Source organism: Elgaria multicarinata, chromosome 2 (genome assembly GCF_023053635.1).
Source record: "Elgaria multicarinata webbii isolate HBS135686 ecotype San Diego chromosome 2, rElgMul1.1.pri, whole genome shotgun sequence".
Classification (NCBI taxonomy): Eukaryota; Metazoa; Chordata; class Lepidosauria; order Squamata; family Anguidae; genus Elgaria; species Elgaria multicarinata.
The window spans coordinates 45,843,820-45,864,343 of record NC_086172.1 but is presented as its reverse complement, the minus strand read 5'-3'; the positions used below and the strand labels follow the sequence as shown (position 1 = coordinate 45,864,343).

The following is a 20,524-nucleotide window of genomic DNA, read 5'->3' as shown; positions in this document are numbered from 1 at the left end:
AGATACGTTTCCTCATCTTAAACACGGTGCTTATATTTTTCTTTCAAGTAGCCCTTCCCTTTTTACATGCATTTAAAGAGGTTTCTGTCTAAACGCTACCAAAAGCTGAAGAGAAGAGTTAAAATCTATTATCATTACATTCTCCACTACCTATTCTAGAACTATACCTGTTTATTAATGATGTTAGAATCTGAACCTTCAATTGCTGCACTGAATTTCTCTTTGATTTTATTCCATTTAAGAAAATGAAGTAAAAATGCAATCTAAAAGAAAACACAACACCTCCCTGGAAGGTATTTGACCTTTCCTGAAGAAGGGCTCCTAGCACTACTAATTAGAAGGCATTGAGCCAGTTTGCATGTGGTAACAACCTACAGTGAACAAATCATGGATTATTGAAAAGACAAGTGGGAGTGAGTATGTTTGCTAGTTCCCACCTGTTCGCCTGCTCCCGCCAAGATAAACAATCCAGGCACGCTCTGTTCTTGGTTGTTTATTGTGATGTGTGGAACCAGAAGTCTGGGTTCTTGGAAGCCATGGGTTCCAATTCTGGGTTGTCTGTCTCCCAAGAACCCAGAGTTCAGATGTCACGATAAACAACCCAGGGACAGAGTGTCCTTGGGTTGTTTATCTCAATGGAAGTGAGTAGGTGGGAACCCCAGTAAACCCACTTGCTCCTGCTCATCTTTTTTAACAACCCAGCATTTGTTAGGCATGGGTAGTTATGACATGTGAACCAGGCCACTGTGCAACTATTCTGTACTGAAAATGAAAATGAAGGAAGAAATGATCGGTTATTAGTAGACAATGTCTGGACCCCCCCTAACATTCCATGAACAAAGTAGGGCGATGCTGTCATAAAAGCCTTGACTGGAGGCACCCCTTGGTTCCAAAGAACCATCTAGTTTCCAAAGGGCTTTCAGCTTGTGTTTCTTGAACTCCAGCAAGCCCATTCTCAACTGGCCTCCTTTTGCCACGTAGCAAATCATAATTGAATCTGAGGGGAGTCTTGGAAACACCGTGACTGGGTTTTGACGACATGATAACCCGTGATGGGTTAAATAATCCACAGTGGGTTATTCAATCTACCATGGGTAATTGTGTCATGTGGCGGGATTTTTTTTAACCCACAGTGGGCTATTTTACCAAAATAACACATGCAAATAACAAACAATGTGCAGAAAGGGTTATTTAAACCACCGTTGGTTATTGTGTTTTGTGGAGGGCACCATTGGTTATTCTCATTGCCTACGGAGTTGCTAGGCAAGAGCAGTCAAAGTGGTGTCTACCACTCTACTCACTGGCAGAACTCTATTTTTGACAGCAAAGAGTTGATGGTATGAAAGTGAAAGGACTGAGAGGAGGAGGGAGGGCGGGGGACAAGTTAGTTAATGCACCATGGATTAATAATCCACTTACAGTTGCTTATAACCAACTCACAGTTGGTTATTTCTCTGATCGTGTGGGGAGTACTTGCAAAATAACCAACTGTGAGTTGACTTAACACACCGTTGACTATTGTGGTGTCCAAACGCAGCTAGTGTGATATGGTATAAGGGGCCACTTCTCAAGTAAAAAATATCATACTAGGTATACACAAAACTTTGGGCCAGCCTGAATCTGATCTTTGGATTGTGGCTCAGGATTGTACTTGGCAAAAGAACCCACTTTATTTTTATGTAAAAATGTGTTCATTATGGAATCATCATGGGCTAAGGTATTCGTTAACAAACAGTCTAGTAGAGCTTACAAATATAGCTAGTTTATAATGACCATGTATTTCGCAAATATTAATTTCCTGTGTTTAAAATATACATAATTTTCCAAATGAGGAAATCTAGGGCTGCAATCCTATACACACTTATCTTGGAGTAAGTTCAACTGAACTTAACAAGGCTTACTTCTAAACAGACATGTGTAGGATTGTGCTCTCAGTGAAGTTATTATTGTCTCCGTTACCAGGCAAATAAATTATTTTTCAGAGCAGAATTACCTAAAATGACAATCAATGCTTTGCACTGATTGACAGCAATGATATGCAAGAGTATATTTAATAATTACTAAATTGAAGCAAGTCTCAATGTAAAATTCAATACCGAAGACTCACCTCAGGTATATTTCCTTCCCTACACAAATGGTGAACAGCCTCCATTTTTATAGCTTCCAAGTTCAGAGCATCTTTCTGCAGCAGCCTGAAACAAAATAAGATGTTATTAAACCATTTTGTCTTCTTTTAGGGCCAAGTGCTCTTTATCATAACAAGAGCTGCGTCTTCATGCCACATCTGATAATTAAATGCTTTAACATAACAAGAGGATCAACTTTCAAATTAATTTGGATTTTCTGGAAACTCTTTTGTTGTTTATTCGTTCAGTCGTTTCCGACTCTTCGTGACTTCATGGACCAGCCCACGCCAGAGCTTTCTGTCCTGGGAGCACCTATAGACCCAGTTTGGACATCACAATAAGCCAAGGTTCTGAAGAATCCTGACTTAACAGGATTGAGTAAGTGTGCTGATGAATGCTGTCTGATTGCTCCCACCTGGCTCCTCCTGGCACTGGCAGTGGCTGACAAACCAGATTCACCATTTCTGGTTTGTTTATGGTGGTATCCAAACAAGGGATTCTGGCTTATCTCCTCCAAACCAGCCACAGTCATAAACCATGGTTCACTGTTGGCTTATGAATCTAGCTGGTTTGGGGAGATACAAGTCAGAATCCCTAGTTCAAACATCACAATAAACAAACCATGAAGGAAAGTCATGGTTTGTTTCACCACTCTTGCTTCCAGGAGGAGTCAAGTGGAAGTGATCAGGCAGCATGTATCAACATACCGTATTTCTTCGATTCTAAGACGCACTTTTTTCCCTAAATAAACAGCTCTAAAAATGGGGTGTGTCTTAGAATCGATGGCGTCTTAGAATCGAAGCAATATGGTAGATGCAAAAAGACTCTATCCTATTAAAAAAGGGTCTGAAACATCCATTCTGTCTAGCTTTATTGCTTTTAGAAAGCTGAGCAAGCAGGGCTTTTTAAGATTGCTTTGCAGGCTGATTGGGGCCTACAGCGTGCCCCGTGCAGCTCCGGCCCTCATCAGCTGCGCCGGGAAGACATGTGGCTCCAAGAGTCAGGAGGCTCACCCCACCCCCAAGCATCGGGTCTCCCCCCAGCCGCCGCGCTGGGAAGCGCACGTCCCGCCTGGAACTCCTCACGCCCGCTGAAAAACCTCTGCCCAGAGGCTAAAGAAGTGCTGCTCCACCAAAGCTGCTCTCACGCAGCAGCTCCAGCTCCAGTCGTCTCTCTCCTCCTCGTGCAGGCAGGCCTCCAAAAGAGGAAGTTCCTGCAGCAGCCGCAAGCCATGCGAGCAAAGAGGAACTGGGAGGGTAAGCGCCTGGTTTTTTGCTTACCCCATAGCCCCTCCCAGCCCAGTGGCACCAAAACCCAGCTCTTTCTAAGATATTTCTAAGAAATTCTACTCATAAAAGATATTCTAAGAAATTTATTTTTTCTTAGAATCAAAGCTTTTTTTTCTGTTGGTGGTACTGAGATTAGTGTGCGCCTTAGAATCGATGGCGTCTTACAATCGAAGAAATACGTACTCCTCAATCACAATAACCCAGAATGCTCTAGAACCCTTGCTTACTGTGACATCCAAAGCAGCCCACTGTCTTGTGACAGAATCATAGTGGCTGTTCATACAACACGCAAACCCACACTCCGTGGTTGAGTGTGGGTTGTTGTTGAACCGTGGGTTGTATGTTGAATGTGGATTAGCATGTTGTCTGAACCCAGGACATTTTCCGCAGGGTGGCTTGTAACTCACAAAACATGGGTTTGAGAAAATAAGCCACCTGTTGAAAATGTCCTGGGTTTAGACCCATGGTTCAAACCAACAACCCACAATTCAAAAGCAACCCACATGCAACCACTGATTGTGGGTTAATGTGATGTGCGAACACAATCTTAATGTGTTTTACAGTAGCAACCCTGCTTGTCAGGATGGGCCAAACCAGGGACAGTCTCATTTAAGACAATCTAATTTTCAGAAATGATTCAAAATCCTTTAATTCCATGAGACAGATGCTCACATGTCTTTGAATGCAAAAGAAAACTGTCAGAGAGAGTTATCTTTTCCCTACACTCTCAGTAAGCACGTCTTCATCACACAGATACACAAGAAATATCACCAACCTCTAAAAAGGATGGTTAAACCATATTTCCAGTGATCCTCCACTCAGCTGTGTTTGATCCATTCATACTCTCCATCTCATGATTTACTATTGGGAAAAACTTGTTGTCAACAATTAGCAAAATGTAATTAAACAGCAGTATTTCCACCTTGTCTGTTTAATGATCAGACTATTATGATGTGATAGTGGAAAAATTAGAAGCTCAGTTTTATTCCAAAAAGAGAACAGAATCAATATAGTAAGCATCTGCTGGTTTTGGTCTTTGTGAACCTTCACCAATTATTAATGTGTACGTTTCCAACAATTCTGAAACGATAGTTGGAAAAAGCAAGTTCTATGAGCATCATAGCTGCTGACTAGTGAAATACAAGATGGTGGGGAATAATCAATAAATGGTACCAAACTCTCTTTTCTAAACTGCTGCAAGAGCCGTGCAACTCAGATGTTACAGGATTTCTAATTAATCTAAACAAGAGCAATTAAGTATACTCCACCTGTGTGCAGTCTCAGTTGCCTGTTCCCAGTCTTGCAAAGCCAACTGAAGCTTCATTTTCTTTACAAAAGCAGGAAGGAAATCTGGGAAATTGGCTATTATTTGATTCACAGTCTCCAAAGCTCCTGAGTAATTCTGGCGCACTTCAAAATATTGTGCCTAACGAAAGATGAAGTAACCACTTAATCATCTTCCTTGCCAAGGGAGCAACCATATTTTCAAGTGGAAAGGAAAGATATTCTACAGAACACAGCTCTTTTGTTTAATAAATAGCACTATTCCAGCCTCAAATCTATCAAAATATACTTCAGAAACTGTATCTGGAGAAATAAATTGAAAGCAGGTGCTTAACGGTTCCTATTTAACAGAGGTGATTGAAGAATTACTATTACAACTTATTGCTTGGGAAATAAGGGGAAAAAAGAGACAAAGACACCTAAAAAGGAGAATGACTGTCAGGTACATACTAAGGGCAGTCTGACAAGGGAGTCAGTCAAAAACATTTGACCAGTGCCTGCTCCCAGAGCAGCTGAGAATTGCCACATGTTAGGGGAAGGTTTAACAGTTTGAAGTTTGGAGCGAGGATGTTTCCTCATTGCTTTCTCTTCTTTTTCTCTCACATTTTTCCTTTCCCTCATAAATGTAAGCATCATAAACATCCATTGACCAGAGAACCAAGGGCCACTGGGAGGCTGCATACTCTGCTTCCCAAAATATAGGGTGACCATATGGAAAGGAGGACAGGGCTCCTGTATCTTTAACAGCTGTATAGAAAAGGGAATTTCAGCAGGTGTCATTTGTATGCATGCAGCACCTGGTGAAATTCCCTCTTCATTACAGCAGTTAAAGCTCTAGGAGCCCTGCCCTCTTTTGTATCTGGCCAAGAGGGCAGGGCTCCTGCAGCTTTAACTGTTGTGATGAAGAGGGAATTTCACTGGGTGCTGTATGTATACAAATAATACCTGCTGAAATTTCCATATGGTCACCCTACAAAATAAAAATCACAGCAAGGGGGAATCCAACCTGGTCCTGTATATCAGCCAGAGAAGAACAGCTACAGGGAGTTTATTTTTCACCCTTCCCTTCCAGGAAGAACACCTATACGAACTTTGAAACTAAGAACTGATACCCTAGTTTTGTTTTTTCCTCCTCTCTTCCATCCCTTTTTCCTTTTGTGTCATCTCTTTTAAATTGTATGCCTGAGGGCAGGGGTTCTTTCATTGTTAATCTTCATAAGGAACATTTTGGAAACATTTTCTGGTTGAAGAGCAGGGTAAAAATACTGTAGATAAGCAAATATGATAGTTTGAAACTGCAAGACAGCCAGAATTTTATGCCATAGTTTATGGTTTGGGATGGTATATACTGCCTTATTGGGCATCTTCCACTGAATGGCACTCATTGTTCATTAATTTCTAATGTGCTCATATGGCACAAAGCATAGTGGGAGAGTCTTGCTATTAGAATAAAAATGACCTCAAAAGTAATATCGGTAAGTTTTGATTAGCACAAACTTGGCAAACAGCTTTGGTGAGAAAACAGCTATTCTTGGTCACTGGATACTAAAAAAATAAATCTTGTTTCTAAATGAGTTTGTAAGCCTGTAGATTACTATAGACTCCTAACATTATTTACAGCACTATTAAGAATATAGACAAAACATTTCATTTTCACCTTCACACAAAATGGAAAAAAACAGATTCCAGTCTGAGCATCTCTAAACCTGAAGAGCAACTACAAAATTAAACAGCATTTTGCAGGGTCACTTTAACCCCTAGCACCTTGCACGCATGGATTTTCAGTTCTCTCAGTCATTCTAGTAGGGATGGAATTGACCAGAATTCACCGCAAAAGCTGTGGAAATGAACACATCCATTTTTCATTCGATTTAGGAGAGAGTGCCTTGGCGCCACATGGCAATTCATGACATGGTACTTCAAAACCTCAGCGTGGTTGAGGAATACCTCAAACATAGGAGTTGTGTGAGATTTACATAGAAATTTTATGAATTGTTTCAGCATTGTTGGGGTACATTTGACCCAACTACTGATGAAGGGTTAAAGGGACCATATATACAATGAAACTGCCGTAAGCTTCTTTAAGCCCTCATGATAGGGCAGGATATGCCAAAACAAATAATAACTGATGGTACAGTGGAAACATAACTTAATTCTACAGATTCACAGATGAACTATGACAGTGTCCCTTATGTAATGCAGCCTGTACCTCCGATCCGTACTACTCAAAGATAATAAAATGGGAGTGAAGAGAAAGAGTGGGCTGTCTTCTGAAATTATGTTAGGGCTGTTCAGACCTGCATTCCCGTCCCACATAGGCTTCAGTGAATTCCAAGCTCAGGACTAACACCAATGCCCATATCAAGTACCCTGGACTGAATTGTGCTGGGTCGGCCTGCATCAGCTGCAGCGTTTGTTTCGTAATGGGATAGGATCAAAAGCTTATTTTAATATACAGACCTACCTTACCCATCAGGCCAAATATATCATTCCCACTTTGCAGCCCTTCATCAAAATATTTTGCTGCTTTTTTAATACTTGCTTCTTTTCCAGAGGTGACATCAAGCCATCCTTTCAAAATCAATCCCTGTAAAGAAAAGCGACATTAAACATTAAGGGAGCCATCCTATGCATGTTTAGACAGAAAAAAGTTCCACAACTCCCAGGACTTCCTTTTCTGTCTAAACATGGAAAGGATTCTGCCTTACATTCCTAAAGTGCCTTAGGCAGCAACCCTATACTCACCCCTGGGAGTAAGTCCCACTGAACTCAGTGGGGCTTATTTCTTAGTAGATGGGTATAACCCTGTGCAGCCCCCTGGAAGAATTCCAGGAGCTGAAAAGATTTTGACCCTGATGAGTGGGCGGTGAAAAGGGAGGAGGGAAAGGTCCTGAGGAGTCTGTGAGGCCAGAAAAGGGACAGAGATTGTGAAGGAAGGCTCTGAGGAAATTGTGAAAAATCAGGGCACAGAGAGGTTCTGAGAAGGCTGAGAAAAGACTGGGAAGGACCGAAGGAGCAGCATTCGCAGTTGCCAGTCAGACGGGTCATCTAGAAACAGGCCTTAAGAAATAACTCTACATTTGTAGACCATATAATTATTGGATTCCATTCCTTCTATTTTATTGTTTAGAGACTTAGAGCTCTTTCAGACAGGGTAGGGGTGGGGAATAGCATTCCCCTCCTGTTTGTTCTGAAGCTGCATCTCTTCTGCTTGTGCAACGCTATGCAATGACACAGAGGAAGAGAAGTGACCACACGGCCCATTCAGTTTAGTGGGGAGAGTGCCCTCTAGTGGGCATTTCATAGTAAAACCTCTCCTCCACATGGCAGGAAATTGCGTTAAATAACATTATAGCTCAGAAGAATCGCATTTAATGAAGATCATTTTATAACGAATAAAATGGGGATAGGAGTGGGAGATGAGCGGGAGAAGCACAAGAAGAACATGTTGTCATCAAAATGACCTGCAAAGATCTGTGAGTGGCCAGTCATGAGCGTGCTTTAAAACGCTCGTCTGAAGAAACTCATACTTTAAATTGTTTATTCATTTGAATGTTTATTTTGGTTCCTCCCCACTTTCCCCTTCCCTGTTAAATAAATCCTACTTCTTGTTTTTTATATACCAATACGTTGCTCACTGGTTTCACCACCCCTCACCCCCTTAGGGAAAAGGGGTCCAGGTGCACCATGTACATTGATGGTGCTATATAAATAAATAAATAAATAAATAAATAAATAAAAGGTGGGCTGAAGGTACCACATGCTAGGCTGTGGGCAGCTTTTTTCGCCTTCCCCCATCCCACTACTGTATGAAGCCAGGTCTAATCTTGCCCCTACCCCACAGGGTTGCTAGTAGGGAAAGTGGGTTTATACATGTGAAAACGTATACAGGTTATAGTTTGTTTAAACTACATTTATCCTTACAAACCCCATGTGAAAGAGATCACTTCCTCCATTTCACAAACTGAGAAATACCTCCAAGCTTGTCCAAGGCCCACTAGTGGCTCAACACGAACCTTCCAGACCCACGTTTAGTGCTTTCCTCTAAGGCAGGAGTGGGCCACCTCAGGAGGTCAAGGGGCCATTTTCACCTCAGGATATCCCTTGTGGGCCACACTCTTGCTGCCACCTTACAGAAATCTGCAGGGTGTAGCAGCAGAAGAAAACTGCCAATTAGCCACCGATTTTCCACAGCAAACTACCACAGAAGGGTACAAAGGACAAAATGAATGTCAGTAGTGCAGCAGTGGGAGACTGTGGGGGCCGTGCGGGGGGCAGGGTAGGAGGTAGGGCCCAGATTTGAGCCCACACCTGTGCTAAGCCAAAGCCACCATTAGATATAACGCATGGAACGTAACTATATTCATGCAGGGAACATGGTATCTTAGAGTAAGACAAAAAAACCAAACACTGGGAGCATCTGAGATCCAGAACCATTAGACTGCTTAGCTGCCTCAAATAATGCTATTGGCCACTGACTCATTTCACTTAATGAACCAGACTTGCTTAACAGCTAACTAAAGAGAAATCATCAGCCCCGTGTTTAACAGTACTGACTCCGCCAAAACGTTCCTTGAGTGTTAAATGAAGCAGTCATAATTGGCTATGATATGCAGCATGAGTCAACATAGCTGAGGGCTAACAAGTCTTGTTTTACAGCGAGCAGGCTTACAGATATGAAGTGTGACTATGGGAAATGGGTTACCTCTTTACTGCCATTAGAAATCTTGATCATTCTGTCAACATATTCGCGGGCTTTCTCGTGGCGGCCAATGTGCCACAAGAATAAGCCTGCAAAATACAAGGCCTGCTGTCCTGCTGTCTTGCGGTGCTCCTTCAGTTTTCCATCTAGCTCCACGATGATTTCACGATCTGAAACAAAGTAGTAAAAAAATAGCAGTTATTTAAATTGTATAGTCTGTGTCCAGAAATGGCTTGTCACTGAACAGTGCTTTCGATTTATACAGTTTTACTGCAAAATGTTACACAGCAGAAACAAAACACTACCACAGCAGAATGTTGCCAAGGCCAAAAAGAATCATCGAGTTGGGAGGCTCAACTGTGTTTTAGTCCAACCTCCTGTCACTGCAAGAAATCCACTCCTGACAGGGGGCCTGCCCTTAGCCTGTCCATCTATTCTTCCGGCATCTGCAGCAACTTTCGGCCAGCAGCACTAGCTAGTCCTATCCCTAATCATTTTGAGTTCTTCCCCAAAGTGACATTTCACTTCCTTCATAGGAGCAAAGTGTCCCCTACCTTGTAACACTTCATTATATCATAGCTGATCACACATGCAGTGGTGGAGTAGGAATAGGGCTGGCAGCCAACAACAAATTGTAGCCAAAAAAACTGCTAACTTTTTCATATACAGAAATTCACAAGGTTGGATTCCCCCTTGGACTGCAAGAAGATCAAACCAGTCCATACTCCAGGAAATAAAGCCAAACTGCTCACTTGAAGGAATGGTATTAAAGGCAAAACTGAAGTACTTTGGCCACATAATGAGAAGACAGGAGACCCTGGAGAAGAGGCTGATGCTAGGGAAAGTGGAAGGCAAAAGGAAGAGGGGCCGACCGAGGGCAAGATGGATGGATGATATTCTGGAGGTGACAGCCTTGACCTTGGGGGAGCTAGGGGTGGCGACAGCCGACAGAAAGCTCTGGCGTGGGCTGGTCCATGAAGTCACGAAGAGTTGGAAACGACTGAACGAATAAACAACAACACAATGGATCAAAGGTTAAGGGGGAAATATTTGAAGCAATAAAACTCTATCAAATGCCATTATGTAATGTCAATGTATACAGGCCCAACATGTCCAGTGTTTAGTTGTATGACATTTCTGAATGACAGAGTTTCAGCACAATCCTGTGCAAGTTTACTTTGTATGTCCCATTGAGTTCAGTAGGACTTCTTCCTAGATAAGTGTATAGGATTGCACCTTAGGCTACAATCCTCTACATGTTTACACAGAAGTAAGCTCCACTGGGTTCAATGGGATATGCTCTCAAGAAACAGGGTACAGGACTGCAGTGATGGGCTACAATCCCAAACCCAGTTTCAAAGGTAAAAAACCCAAACCCAGTTTCAAATGCTATTACACTAGAGGTTGCGTATTCTAGTGCAACCCAATGTATGTTAACGATCGCATCAAATAGGATGCTGCCTCTACACTCCATCAAAAAGTATCTCAGATTTCATCCCATCCAAAAAGCTCAGGACAGGTTATTTATTCATTTACAATATTTATTGTAAATGGTCAAGAATTTCAGAGTGGTGAACAAACAGAATAAAAACACATTAAAATACATTTTAAAAAGAAACACTGTGCAAATAAAACTATGGCTGGTCATTGACGGAAAGCTTCCTGGAACAACAATGTTTTCAGAAGGCACCGGAAGGAATACAAGATTGGCCCGTGCCTGACCTCAAAAGTCAGGGAATTCCATAGGAAGGGGTCCACGACACTAAAGGCTCTTCTCCTGGTGGTCTCCAATCAGATCACAGATCCATGTGGAACCACCAGGAGCATGCTGTCAGATGACCTCAGTGACTGGGCAGGTTGATAGGGGAGAAGTGCACCTTCAGGTATTGGGGTCCCAACTTGTTTAGGGCTTTGTACATCAGTACTAGAACCTTAAATTCAGTCCGGTAGCAAATAGGCAGCTAGGTTACAATCACTCCCTCACAAAGCAAACTCAGGTGGTAAATGCCAACAGGCAAAACTGGGCCACTGAGAAACAAGAGGGAGACATTAGCATCCTCAGGGGAACTCTGAGGTTTGCAGAAGTACAAAAAATAATAACCTTGTAACCCCCTGAAACTAAGGGGGTTAGTTTCACACACCCTCGGAAGTAGCCCAATGGGTACTGAGCAAGTTCAGTATCCATGGAATGCCTGAGTGGCAAATGGAATAGAAAAAAGAAAAATGGGGGTGGGGTGGGTGGGAAATGGAATGCCCTGCTGGAGGGGGGCATGGCTGGTTGGAAGACCAAACAGGAGCATTCCTATTGGAAGGCGAGAATGCACTGCAAAATTTTGTTGCAGATCCCACTTATATTTCTGTATTAAACTAGAAAGAGAAGTAAACAAGCATGCACAACGACATAACAATTCAGGGTCCACATGGCTTTATTACTTATATAGATAACTGAAACTTTACCTGGATTTGGGCTCTTTTTATGGGCATAGATCAGTGCCATCAGTGTGCAAAGGGAAACATCCTGCTTGTTTTTCATAGATTCAAGATCGAGAAGAGCCTGTTGAATGTGCCCTAAGGAAATGTATTCAAGACAGTAAGCAACATTTTTTTGTGCTTCACCAGTCTACTCATCTCAGTTGTTAAGTACATTACCATCACTAATATAATTAAAAGATCTCACGGCATATATGTTTATACACAGGCAGACTGACGGGAATTAAAATGGGAATTTCACATTTTGAAGAATTGCAATAAATGCATATTCTCAATCTTACAGGTATTGGTACAAAATACCGGAAGTATTATTACCAAAAGTATTAATATTCAGGAGACACTAAAGAAAGTAGAGTCCAGCCATAGAAAATCTTACAGTGTCCCTCCTTTCATAAAGAGGAATCATCTTATCATGAGAGAGAGGACTGCAAAGGAAAAGAATAAATCATCACTCCACCTTACACACCTTGACTTAAATACTACAGTAAATTACATTAAGGAAGTTCATGGTAGGAATGTTTCTTATCCAATCCTCCACCTGAAGCCACCCATGACCCACCAAAAAGTGGAGGGTCAGAATGCCCTCCTGAACAATATGGGATATGATGCAGCGGGCTGCTATGGAAAGGAGAGGATAAGAAATTTTCCTTCCATGAACTTCCTTATGTTAACTTATCTTCAGATCCAAGCCCAATTTGGGGTGATTCCTTCTTCTCCAGTGGCCTCCCCTGTGGAATGGAACACAGGCTGTAGCCCAGGAGTAGAACATGCACGTGCCAAAGGTCCCAGGTTCAATCCCTGGCACTCCAGGTCTGCCAAAAGCCTGGAGAGCAGCGGCCAGTCAGTATAGACAATACTGAGCTAGAGACACCAATGGTCTCACTCAGTAAAAAGTAGCTTCTTGTTTGCAGGAAGGGTCCCCGACACTCTGGAGAAGCTTTTCAGGAGGTCACCTGTGGTTGCAGGCTGTGCGGGCAGCGTGGGGGGAATGGAGGACAGGAAACTTCCTTAAATTTTTTTGTTTTCTGATCCAACCCCTTGTAATTCCTGCCTCAGCTGAATAACTGCAAGGAACAGTGATGTTTTATGCTCTTCCTTTGCAGTGGCTAGAACACGGGGTTTTGAGGTAACAAAGTCATCTTCAGTCCTCCAGGCAGCTGTAAAGCTCACCTGGTGGTCTTCACTGGATCCCAGACTACTTCCACAAGATGCTCTGAGCAACTTGGAAGAAGGACCAACTATAGGGTTGACAAATCAATAAGTCCCTTCACTTGCAACAGGAGTCTCTCAGCTACCACAGCAGTGAGGGAGGTCATATTAGTGGAAAAAACAAAGTACTCCTAGGCATGTTTACTTAACAGTAAGCCCCAGTGTGTTCACCGGGCTTACTCCCAGGTATGTGTACGTAGGATTGCAGCCTCAGGTCTTCCCAGCACCTGCATTTTAGGTAATAAGGAGTAAAAAAGCAAAACAAAAAACACATACGTGGCTATTCATGAGAACTTATTTTCTTTGAGGTCTATAAACTTCACAGGTTACATAATATTCTCACTTTTTTATCCTTACATAAAATACAAATGATCAGGGTTTGGTTGAAAAAAGTGCATCTCATCCAATGAACTTCATAGCTAAGCAAGGATCTGACTAGTTCTCTCACATCCAGGACCACTTCCCAATACTATCACACAATTAGGGCTGGCGTCAAAGGTAAGCATGGTTGGGCACGTGCCATGGGCCCGCAACCCAGCAGGGGCCTGCTGCTAAGAACCCCCTGTAGTTGCATAATCTTCACTCCTGCAACCTGCTTGTCCACCTTCCTCTCACTGGTACAATGGTAGTGGTGACAGGGAGGAGGAGCAGTAGATGTCACTGCCTCCTTGCTCACTGGCTCTCTGCCTGTCAAGTAATCAAGTGATAGCAATGATGGGGGAAAGGAGGAGGATCAACAGGAGCTGGTAACAAAGATAGGCTGAGTTCGGACGACACGCTAATCAACGGTTGTTTCCCATTCTGTTCCTATTACACCCACCCCCCAGTTGATTACCGTGTTGTCCGAACTCAGCCATAGACTCACTGAGAGAGCAGGCCCATTAAGGATATCTTGCCCAATGGCCCTCAAAAACCTGAAGCCAGCCCCATACACAATGCTGGCTACATGTGTGTTTTACTTCCAGATCAAATGTTTCCCTACACAACTTTAGGTGCTACCGTAATAGACCTTTAAAACATGGCAAAGAATAAGCAATTGTTTGAAGCTGCAATCTTATGCAGTTTTTACTGGGTGCAACCCCCACTGAATACAGCAAAACTTCCTTCCAAGTCAATCTGCCAAAGATTGAGCGGTAAAAATCAGTTCCATTTCATGAAAACAATCTGGGCAGCAGCTGTGCCTTTAGGCAAGAAACAACATTTAAAACTTTCAAGAGACACTCAGTAAATGGTTACCTTCCATGAGTATGCCATAAGTACGGTAGAAAAGGAACACTGGGTCATTGCCGAACATCTTAAGGCCTTCACTGGCAACTGTTTGAACATGACGAAAATAGCCTTCCTGGCAATAATAATTAATTAAAGCCTGAAAGGAAATGGTTACTTTGGTTAGCACGATCAAGCAGGGGAGTACCCTAATAAAACCTTTGTAAACCGCCCAGAGAGCTTCGGCTATGGGGCAGTATATTAATGTGAAAAATACATAAAATAAATAATAAAACGGGGTGGGGAGTTGGAAGAGTTAGCATTCTGTATTGTTTGCTGCCTGGAAAAGAAACGTTTCTTCTTCATCATGAAACCTGATGGATTCTTTCTATATTCAAGACAAATAACAAAATCTTTCTCTACTTATGTCATGTAAATACTCATAGCTGTCATGAGGTACGGTGCTTTTCAAAAGCATTGTCCCTTTGTATAATAAACACAGAGAACACAGTATTTTTTAAAACTTTTCTCCTTTTGAAGTAGCAACATTATTCAAGCTATGGCCTTAGCTAGACTTAAGGATTATCCCAGGCAAATGGACTGCTCCCGGGATCCCCTGTGTGTCATTTGGATGCACAGGGACAATGCCAGGATATAGGCCTGGTCTAGCCATGGCCTGTCTCTCTGCTCCTTCCTAAAAATCTAAGACAGCTACCAGACATTCAATCTTATTGGTAGAGCCAGCTAACTTTATTCTAGCTCCAACCCATTCTAGTTCTCTTGGATGGCCTTGAATGTACAGTTTAAATCACTGCTTTCTACCCTCATAGCGGAGGTTTTCAAACTTCCTTCTTTCAAGGAATCATTTCTACATCAGTCCACCTGCTGAGGAATGCCAGAACGTAGTAGAATGTAGAACCTATGCATGTAGCAAAGGGTTCTGAATTCCTTGCAAGAGGAAAAAAGATGGGACATAAATGTAAATAATAAAAATAAAAATAACAGGAGTGAAAATTTCACACATTGCAAAAAAATGAATGGCAGCAAGACTATACTCCTGTCAGTCAAAAAGCCTTTTCCTTAATATATTTATACATTTAGTTCTCTAATATGGGCCCTAGCACTGCCGTGGGCATTTCCCCTCAGTATTTTTTAAGTAGCAAAGAGAAGTAAAATATCCAACCTACAGAAACACTATATCCCTCCACACTCTACTTATTGTAATGTTAGTACTGGATGAGGGCTAAGTTTAGCACCAAGAACAATCCAACTATTTTATTGCTGATTCACATCTTACATGATACGTTCATATGCACTGGTATTTTTGTCAGTAAACAAATGCTGCTTCACACACGACATGTTCCATATATTCAGGAGTGTGGCTGAGAGCAGAAGCTACTTGCCCGGCACATGGAAGGATGGCTCTACGCAGATACGGGAGGCGTGCACTCACCTTAGCTTTCTTGCAAATGCACTTATTGTGTTGCCTGTGTACATGTGTGCTTGTAGGATGTGAAAAGCAGGGCCGTATTAAGTTATAGCTACACTCCTCAGGGTGATGGAAATCACTGCAGCTCCCTGTTGGCTGTATGTTTTGTGGGAAACCCAGATTTCTTGTTGCGCAGTATATGAGCCATTGCTAAAGTATAAAGAAAGCAAGCTTATATAAAGTGGACATATATAGGAGAGAGCCCCGATTGACTGCTGCTCCCTAATGTGCAGCATTGTCGCTAGTCATGTGTAAGGGAGTGTTTAGAGAAACATGTACACACACGTGCATGAGAAGACATTATATCCGTTCAGCTCAGAAACACGGGTGTTTCCTGCAGTCGTCGTAACTGGCCTGGATCAATTGGGTGTGTGGGTGTGCTTTTCCTAGTGTGGCTAATGGTAGGGAATTCTGGGAGCTGTAGTTCAAAGCATCTGGAGGGCATCAGGGTGGGGAAGGCTACCCTAAACTACGCGTTGGAGGGAGAGAAAAAGAAAGGACCGCACATTATTATACCGGCTGAGCAGCCGAGCCCCTAACGCCAGCTCTAAATAGGTGCCGGCAACGCTGCTGCTGCTCCAATGTGGGGAGAAAGCCCCATCGCATCATTCCTGCTATTTCATATAAAGATGCCAGAAGGGAAGGCGCTGGTGCGGCGGGCTTCCCTCGCCCACCTCCTGCTGGCTCCGTTCCCCGAGATCTGGGGGCTGCGCCCAAAGGCGGAGAGGCAAAAGGAGGGATGCAAGAAGGGGGCAAAAGGGAGGCGCTGCGACGCGAAGGGGGAAATGCCCGGTCAGCGGAGGGGAGGGCGCGCTCCTGGGACAAACCTGCAGCAGGGAAGACTCCATGGCCCCCGGAAGCAGCCGCAGCCAGCTTTAGCGACGCGCGTTGCCAATACAAGCGCATCGTCCCCGCGCGTCAGCGGCTGTGGGTGGGGCCTGAGGAGAGGCGGGGAGGAGGAGGGATGCCTTTCCGTGGCTGTCGGGAGGGGCAGCCCTCTGCGTCTGTGTGCGGCAAAAACAACGGAGATTCCGCTGGCCCCTTGAAGACTTCACGCGTGGGTTATGGCAGAAGTTTTCCCGGATAAGAAAGACGCATTATCAGAGGGACGCTTCGAATGTTTTCCACTGCACGGAGCGCACGGCAGAATAGGCGATGCCTTTCGGCTAAGCCAGCCTTCCCCAACCAGGTGCTCTCCAGATGTGCTGGACTACCATTCGCAGAATCCCCTGGATTCTGGGCGACATAGAATCATAGAATAGTAGAGTTGGAAAGGGCCTATAAGGCCATCGAGTCCAACCCCCCTGGGGCTCAATGCAGGAATCCACGCTAAAGCATACCTGACAGATGGTTGTCCAGCTGCTTCTTAGTCCAACACAGCTGTAAGGCAGCAGATTGGGTAAGGCTGGGCTAAACAATAAAGACTTGGAAGATTTGAAATGGAGTTTCAAGGTGTGTGCAGGGTGAAATGGGAAGGGAATAAAGACGATTCCCATTGGTTATCGTGGGAAATTTTTGGCAGGGAGGCAAGCTGCTCCCATTGAAACCTCAGATAGTCTCTTTGATTGAAGCTTGAGTTCTATGTTCCAGCTGAAGCTCTGGAAATTTCCACCCAAACCCATCTTGCTTGATGCATGGGAGTTAGTAGTAGTCATGACTGTACACTGTGACTGGAGCCAGATCTACACCAAGCAGGATAACACTTTGAATGCAGTTTGAAAACAGTATATGGAATGTGTCACGGGCCCCAACAGTTGTGTAGATCCTGCCTGGGTTCTAAAGCAGTAGTGTATATAAAGCAGTAGTGTAGATCCTGCCTGGGTTCAAGCAACATGAAAAAGCTTGAATATGGCTTGTCATTGAACAGTGATTGTTCAAATGTGGGGTGTTGTATTGTGTGAGCCCAATTGTGCTAACAAACCATGGTTTGTTAATCATGAACAACCTACGGTTCGCAACCCAACAACAAACCATGGGTTCTCTTTGTGGGTTTTGTGGAGGGAGAGGCGGGTAACAAATAAATATATTATTATTATTAACAGCATCATGACCTCCTACACCAAAGAAGTAAAACAACAACCATAGCCAGTTGGATTGCTATGTGTGGCTCTTAAGCAATGAACACTTCTTGTTTTATTCTGTTATTAGGACAGCAATGTTTTTCGAGTCATTGGCTAGATAGATTGATTACTAGTTTTTAACTCAACTAAAAAGGTGCTCCTGATTAATTAGGCAAATATATTTTTGTTTTAATCTTTGTACTGCATATTTCGAATGTAGTGTGCACTGCCCAGAGAACTTATGTTACTGGGTGATTTAAAAGTATGTTACATATAATTTAAAAACAACTTTTTAAAATTAGTACTTATAAAAAATGCAGGTAGGAAGCACCATCTTAAAAGAGGCTTTCCCCTATTCTCTCACATAGAGGAGGGGTGATGCTTGCTATGACACCTGCACACTGCCCCAAAACTTGCTTTCTTGCTTTAAAAAAAAGATTGGATTCAGACTTACTCATGCGGAGAGTAACTTCATTGAAATCAATGGGATGTATTTCACTCATGACTAACTTGTCCAATTGATTTAAATGGGTCTATTCTAAATTTGACTACGTCTGGATCTAACTCATTGTTCTTACCCTTATGCAAATGTACTTGAGTAGACTCGAGTGGGTCAACACCTCTGCAGGGCAGCAGGATGGGGAACGCGCTTTGCTAGCGGCTCTTCTGCCCTTAGCTGCTCGTCTGCCAGCAGTGGTCCTGTAAGTAACTACAACTTTACTCGTTACTTGAAGCAAGCCTGTAGCCAGTGGGCGACTGAGACTTTTACTCTTCCTCTGGAAGACCTGAGTGGTTTGATTAAGCCTTGTTACAAGCATAATATCCATAATGAGCAAGTTCTTCACCCGGTCAACTTTTATACATATACATGCACTTACCTTTTTGGAAAGCTGGGCCCTGAGACTGCTGCCAACTGTACTCGTCAGAGCCAAGAGGACTGGGTCTTGTGGTGTTGGACTAACTTTGGTGCGTTTATTCCTGCTGCCACCCACATGAGCCTGCGTCTGGAACTGCATGGCGAGCAAGTACGAGTGGCTGAGATCAAGCCTATGGTCTCAAAGTCGTCGTCAAAGCAGCTTTCGCAGAAAGTGACAAACTTATAGACGCTATCATTGACATAGCCGTTGTTGAGTGGCTCAGGGAAAAAGCATCAGAAACCTCCACACCCTTGCCCGACTAATGACCGGAAAACAAGGCGGTTGCATGGGCAATCAAAAGATTTGAAAAACTTCCTGAAAAACCACCCACTCCCAAGTGACCTCGACTCAAAAACACTCAGGTATGAGAGCACACCCCTCCTCCAAAGGAGAGAGTCCAGCAGCCACCCCCACCTGCCAAAGAACTACCCAGCCTGTCCAGAAGGAAAACATTCAGATGACTCAGCATGTCTATTGCAGTTCAAGCCAACATGCCCAGAATGGATGCCTTGGGATTTGAGACCAGTGCAGGGGGTGGAGTCAGTGCCCATGACTGGCTGGCTGGCTACTACGACCTTCAGTAGCACCTCTATTCACACCATCCAGACTTTCATAGCTTCACTGGCTTCGCCTGCCAGTAGCTTCACCTGCCAGTACCTTCACCTGTTTTGCCTGCCAGTAGCTTCTCCTGCCAGTACCTTCAACGGCTTCGCCTGCCAGTAGCTTCATTGGCTTCGTCTACCAATACCATCACCTGCCAGTACCTTCACGGGCTTCACCTGCCAGTACCTTCACACTCCTGGCCATTGAAAATGATGTCACAATGAAGGACTTTAGCCTAGCTAAGGGGGTGGGGTCGTTATGGCTGAGAGAATAGAGTATGACAGTCTTGTTAAAATTTACAGGTTAGCGATGGGACGGAGTTTGGTTTAAATTTTCTCCATACAAAACACTCTTCATCCATTGCAGCCAATGTCAATCTACTTAAATTGCCCTGTAATTCCTCTTTCCAACTCAAACCTAGCAGTAGAAGGGCAACCTATGAATTGCCAAAAAAAGAAGAAATGCATGTCCAAAATGGAGGACAAGGATTTTCGTAACATTTGCATATGCTAATGTATATGTATAGATGCAAATTTAGAAATATTTATGATAATTTAAATAGAAATACAGCACAGTTCACCATAGTGTGTAATCCTGTGACCAGGAGACCTGTGTGTTCAGTCTGCTTTTTAGGTGCTACCTGTTGATGAGCAACAGTTCCTTGTCTTTAACCGGGAATTGGACAGGACAGTAATTCAAGTAGAGGACAGCTTCACGTAGAGGGCAATCCTCTGGACTATTCTGTAGAAAACAGGAGACGTGGCCATCCTATAACCAGCACTCGGCTGCATGCAGAAGCCTTGTGCTCCATTGACTTCATAAAGCCATCTTTATGCTTTCAAATGTTTAAAAATTAATGAAATAAATAATATATTTTACAATGGCCTGTGTGCAATGAGCAAGAACTGCAGTCTTCAGCTTCCTTGCATTTCTGCATGGTCACGCATCTGCACAATTACAGTTACCGTAAAATCCTGGATTTCTCATTGTTTTTGAAGGGCTGCCCTGTTTCCATTCCAAAGGAAGGGGGAGGTATTTTAATTGAATAAAATTGTCTGTAAATGTTCAAAATTAAATTTATTTTACCTAAAGGCCCTAATCCAGCAACAGTCAAGTACAACATCAGAGGGTAATTCAGCATAGTGCATG

General features: G+C 43.3%; 1 protein-coding gene across 1 annotated transcript in view; it reads right to left on the bottom strand.

Moving 5' to 3' along the window:
- TTC21B (tetratricopeptide repeat domain 21B) overlaps window positions 1-18,871 on the bottom strand; it is a 57,805-nt gene extending 38,934 nt beyond the window's left edge. The window contains exons 1-7 of the mRNA XM_063118312.1: window positions 18,734-18,871; window positions 14,337-14,466; window positions 11,859-11,969; window positions 9,405-9,571; window positions 7,164-7,286; window positions 4,684-4,841; window positions 2,108-2,192 (exon numbers count right to left, since the gene is read on the bottom strand). Of these exons, the coding sequence (XP_062974382.1) occupies window positions 2,108-2,192; window positions 4,684-4,841; window positions 7,164-7,286; window positions 9,405-9,571; window positions 11,859-11,969; window positions 14,337-14,466; window positions 18,734-18,871 (912 nt within the window). The remainder of the gene's footprint in view (window positions 1-2,107; window positions 2,193-4,683; window positions 4,842-7,163; window positions 7,287-9,404; window positions 9,572-11,858; window positions 11,970-14,336; window positions 14,467-18,733) is intronic.
- Window positions 18,872-20,524: the final 1,653 nt, after the last annotated feature.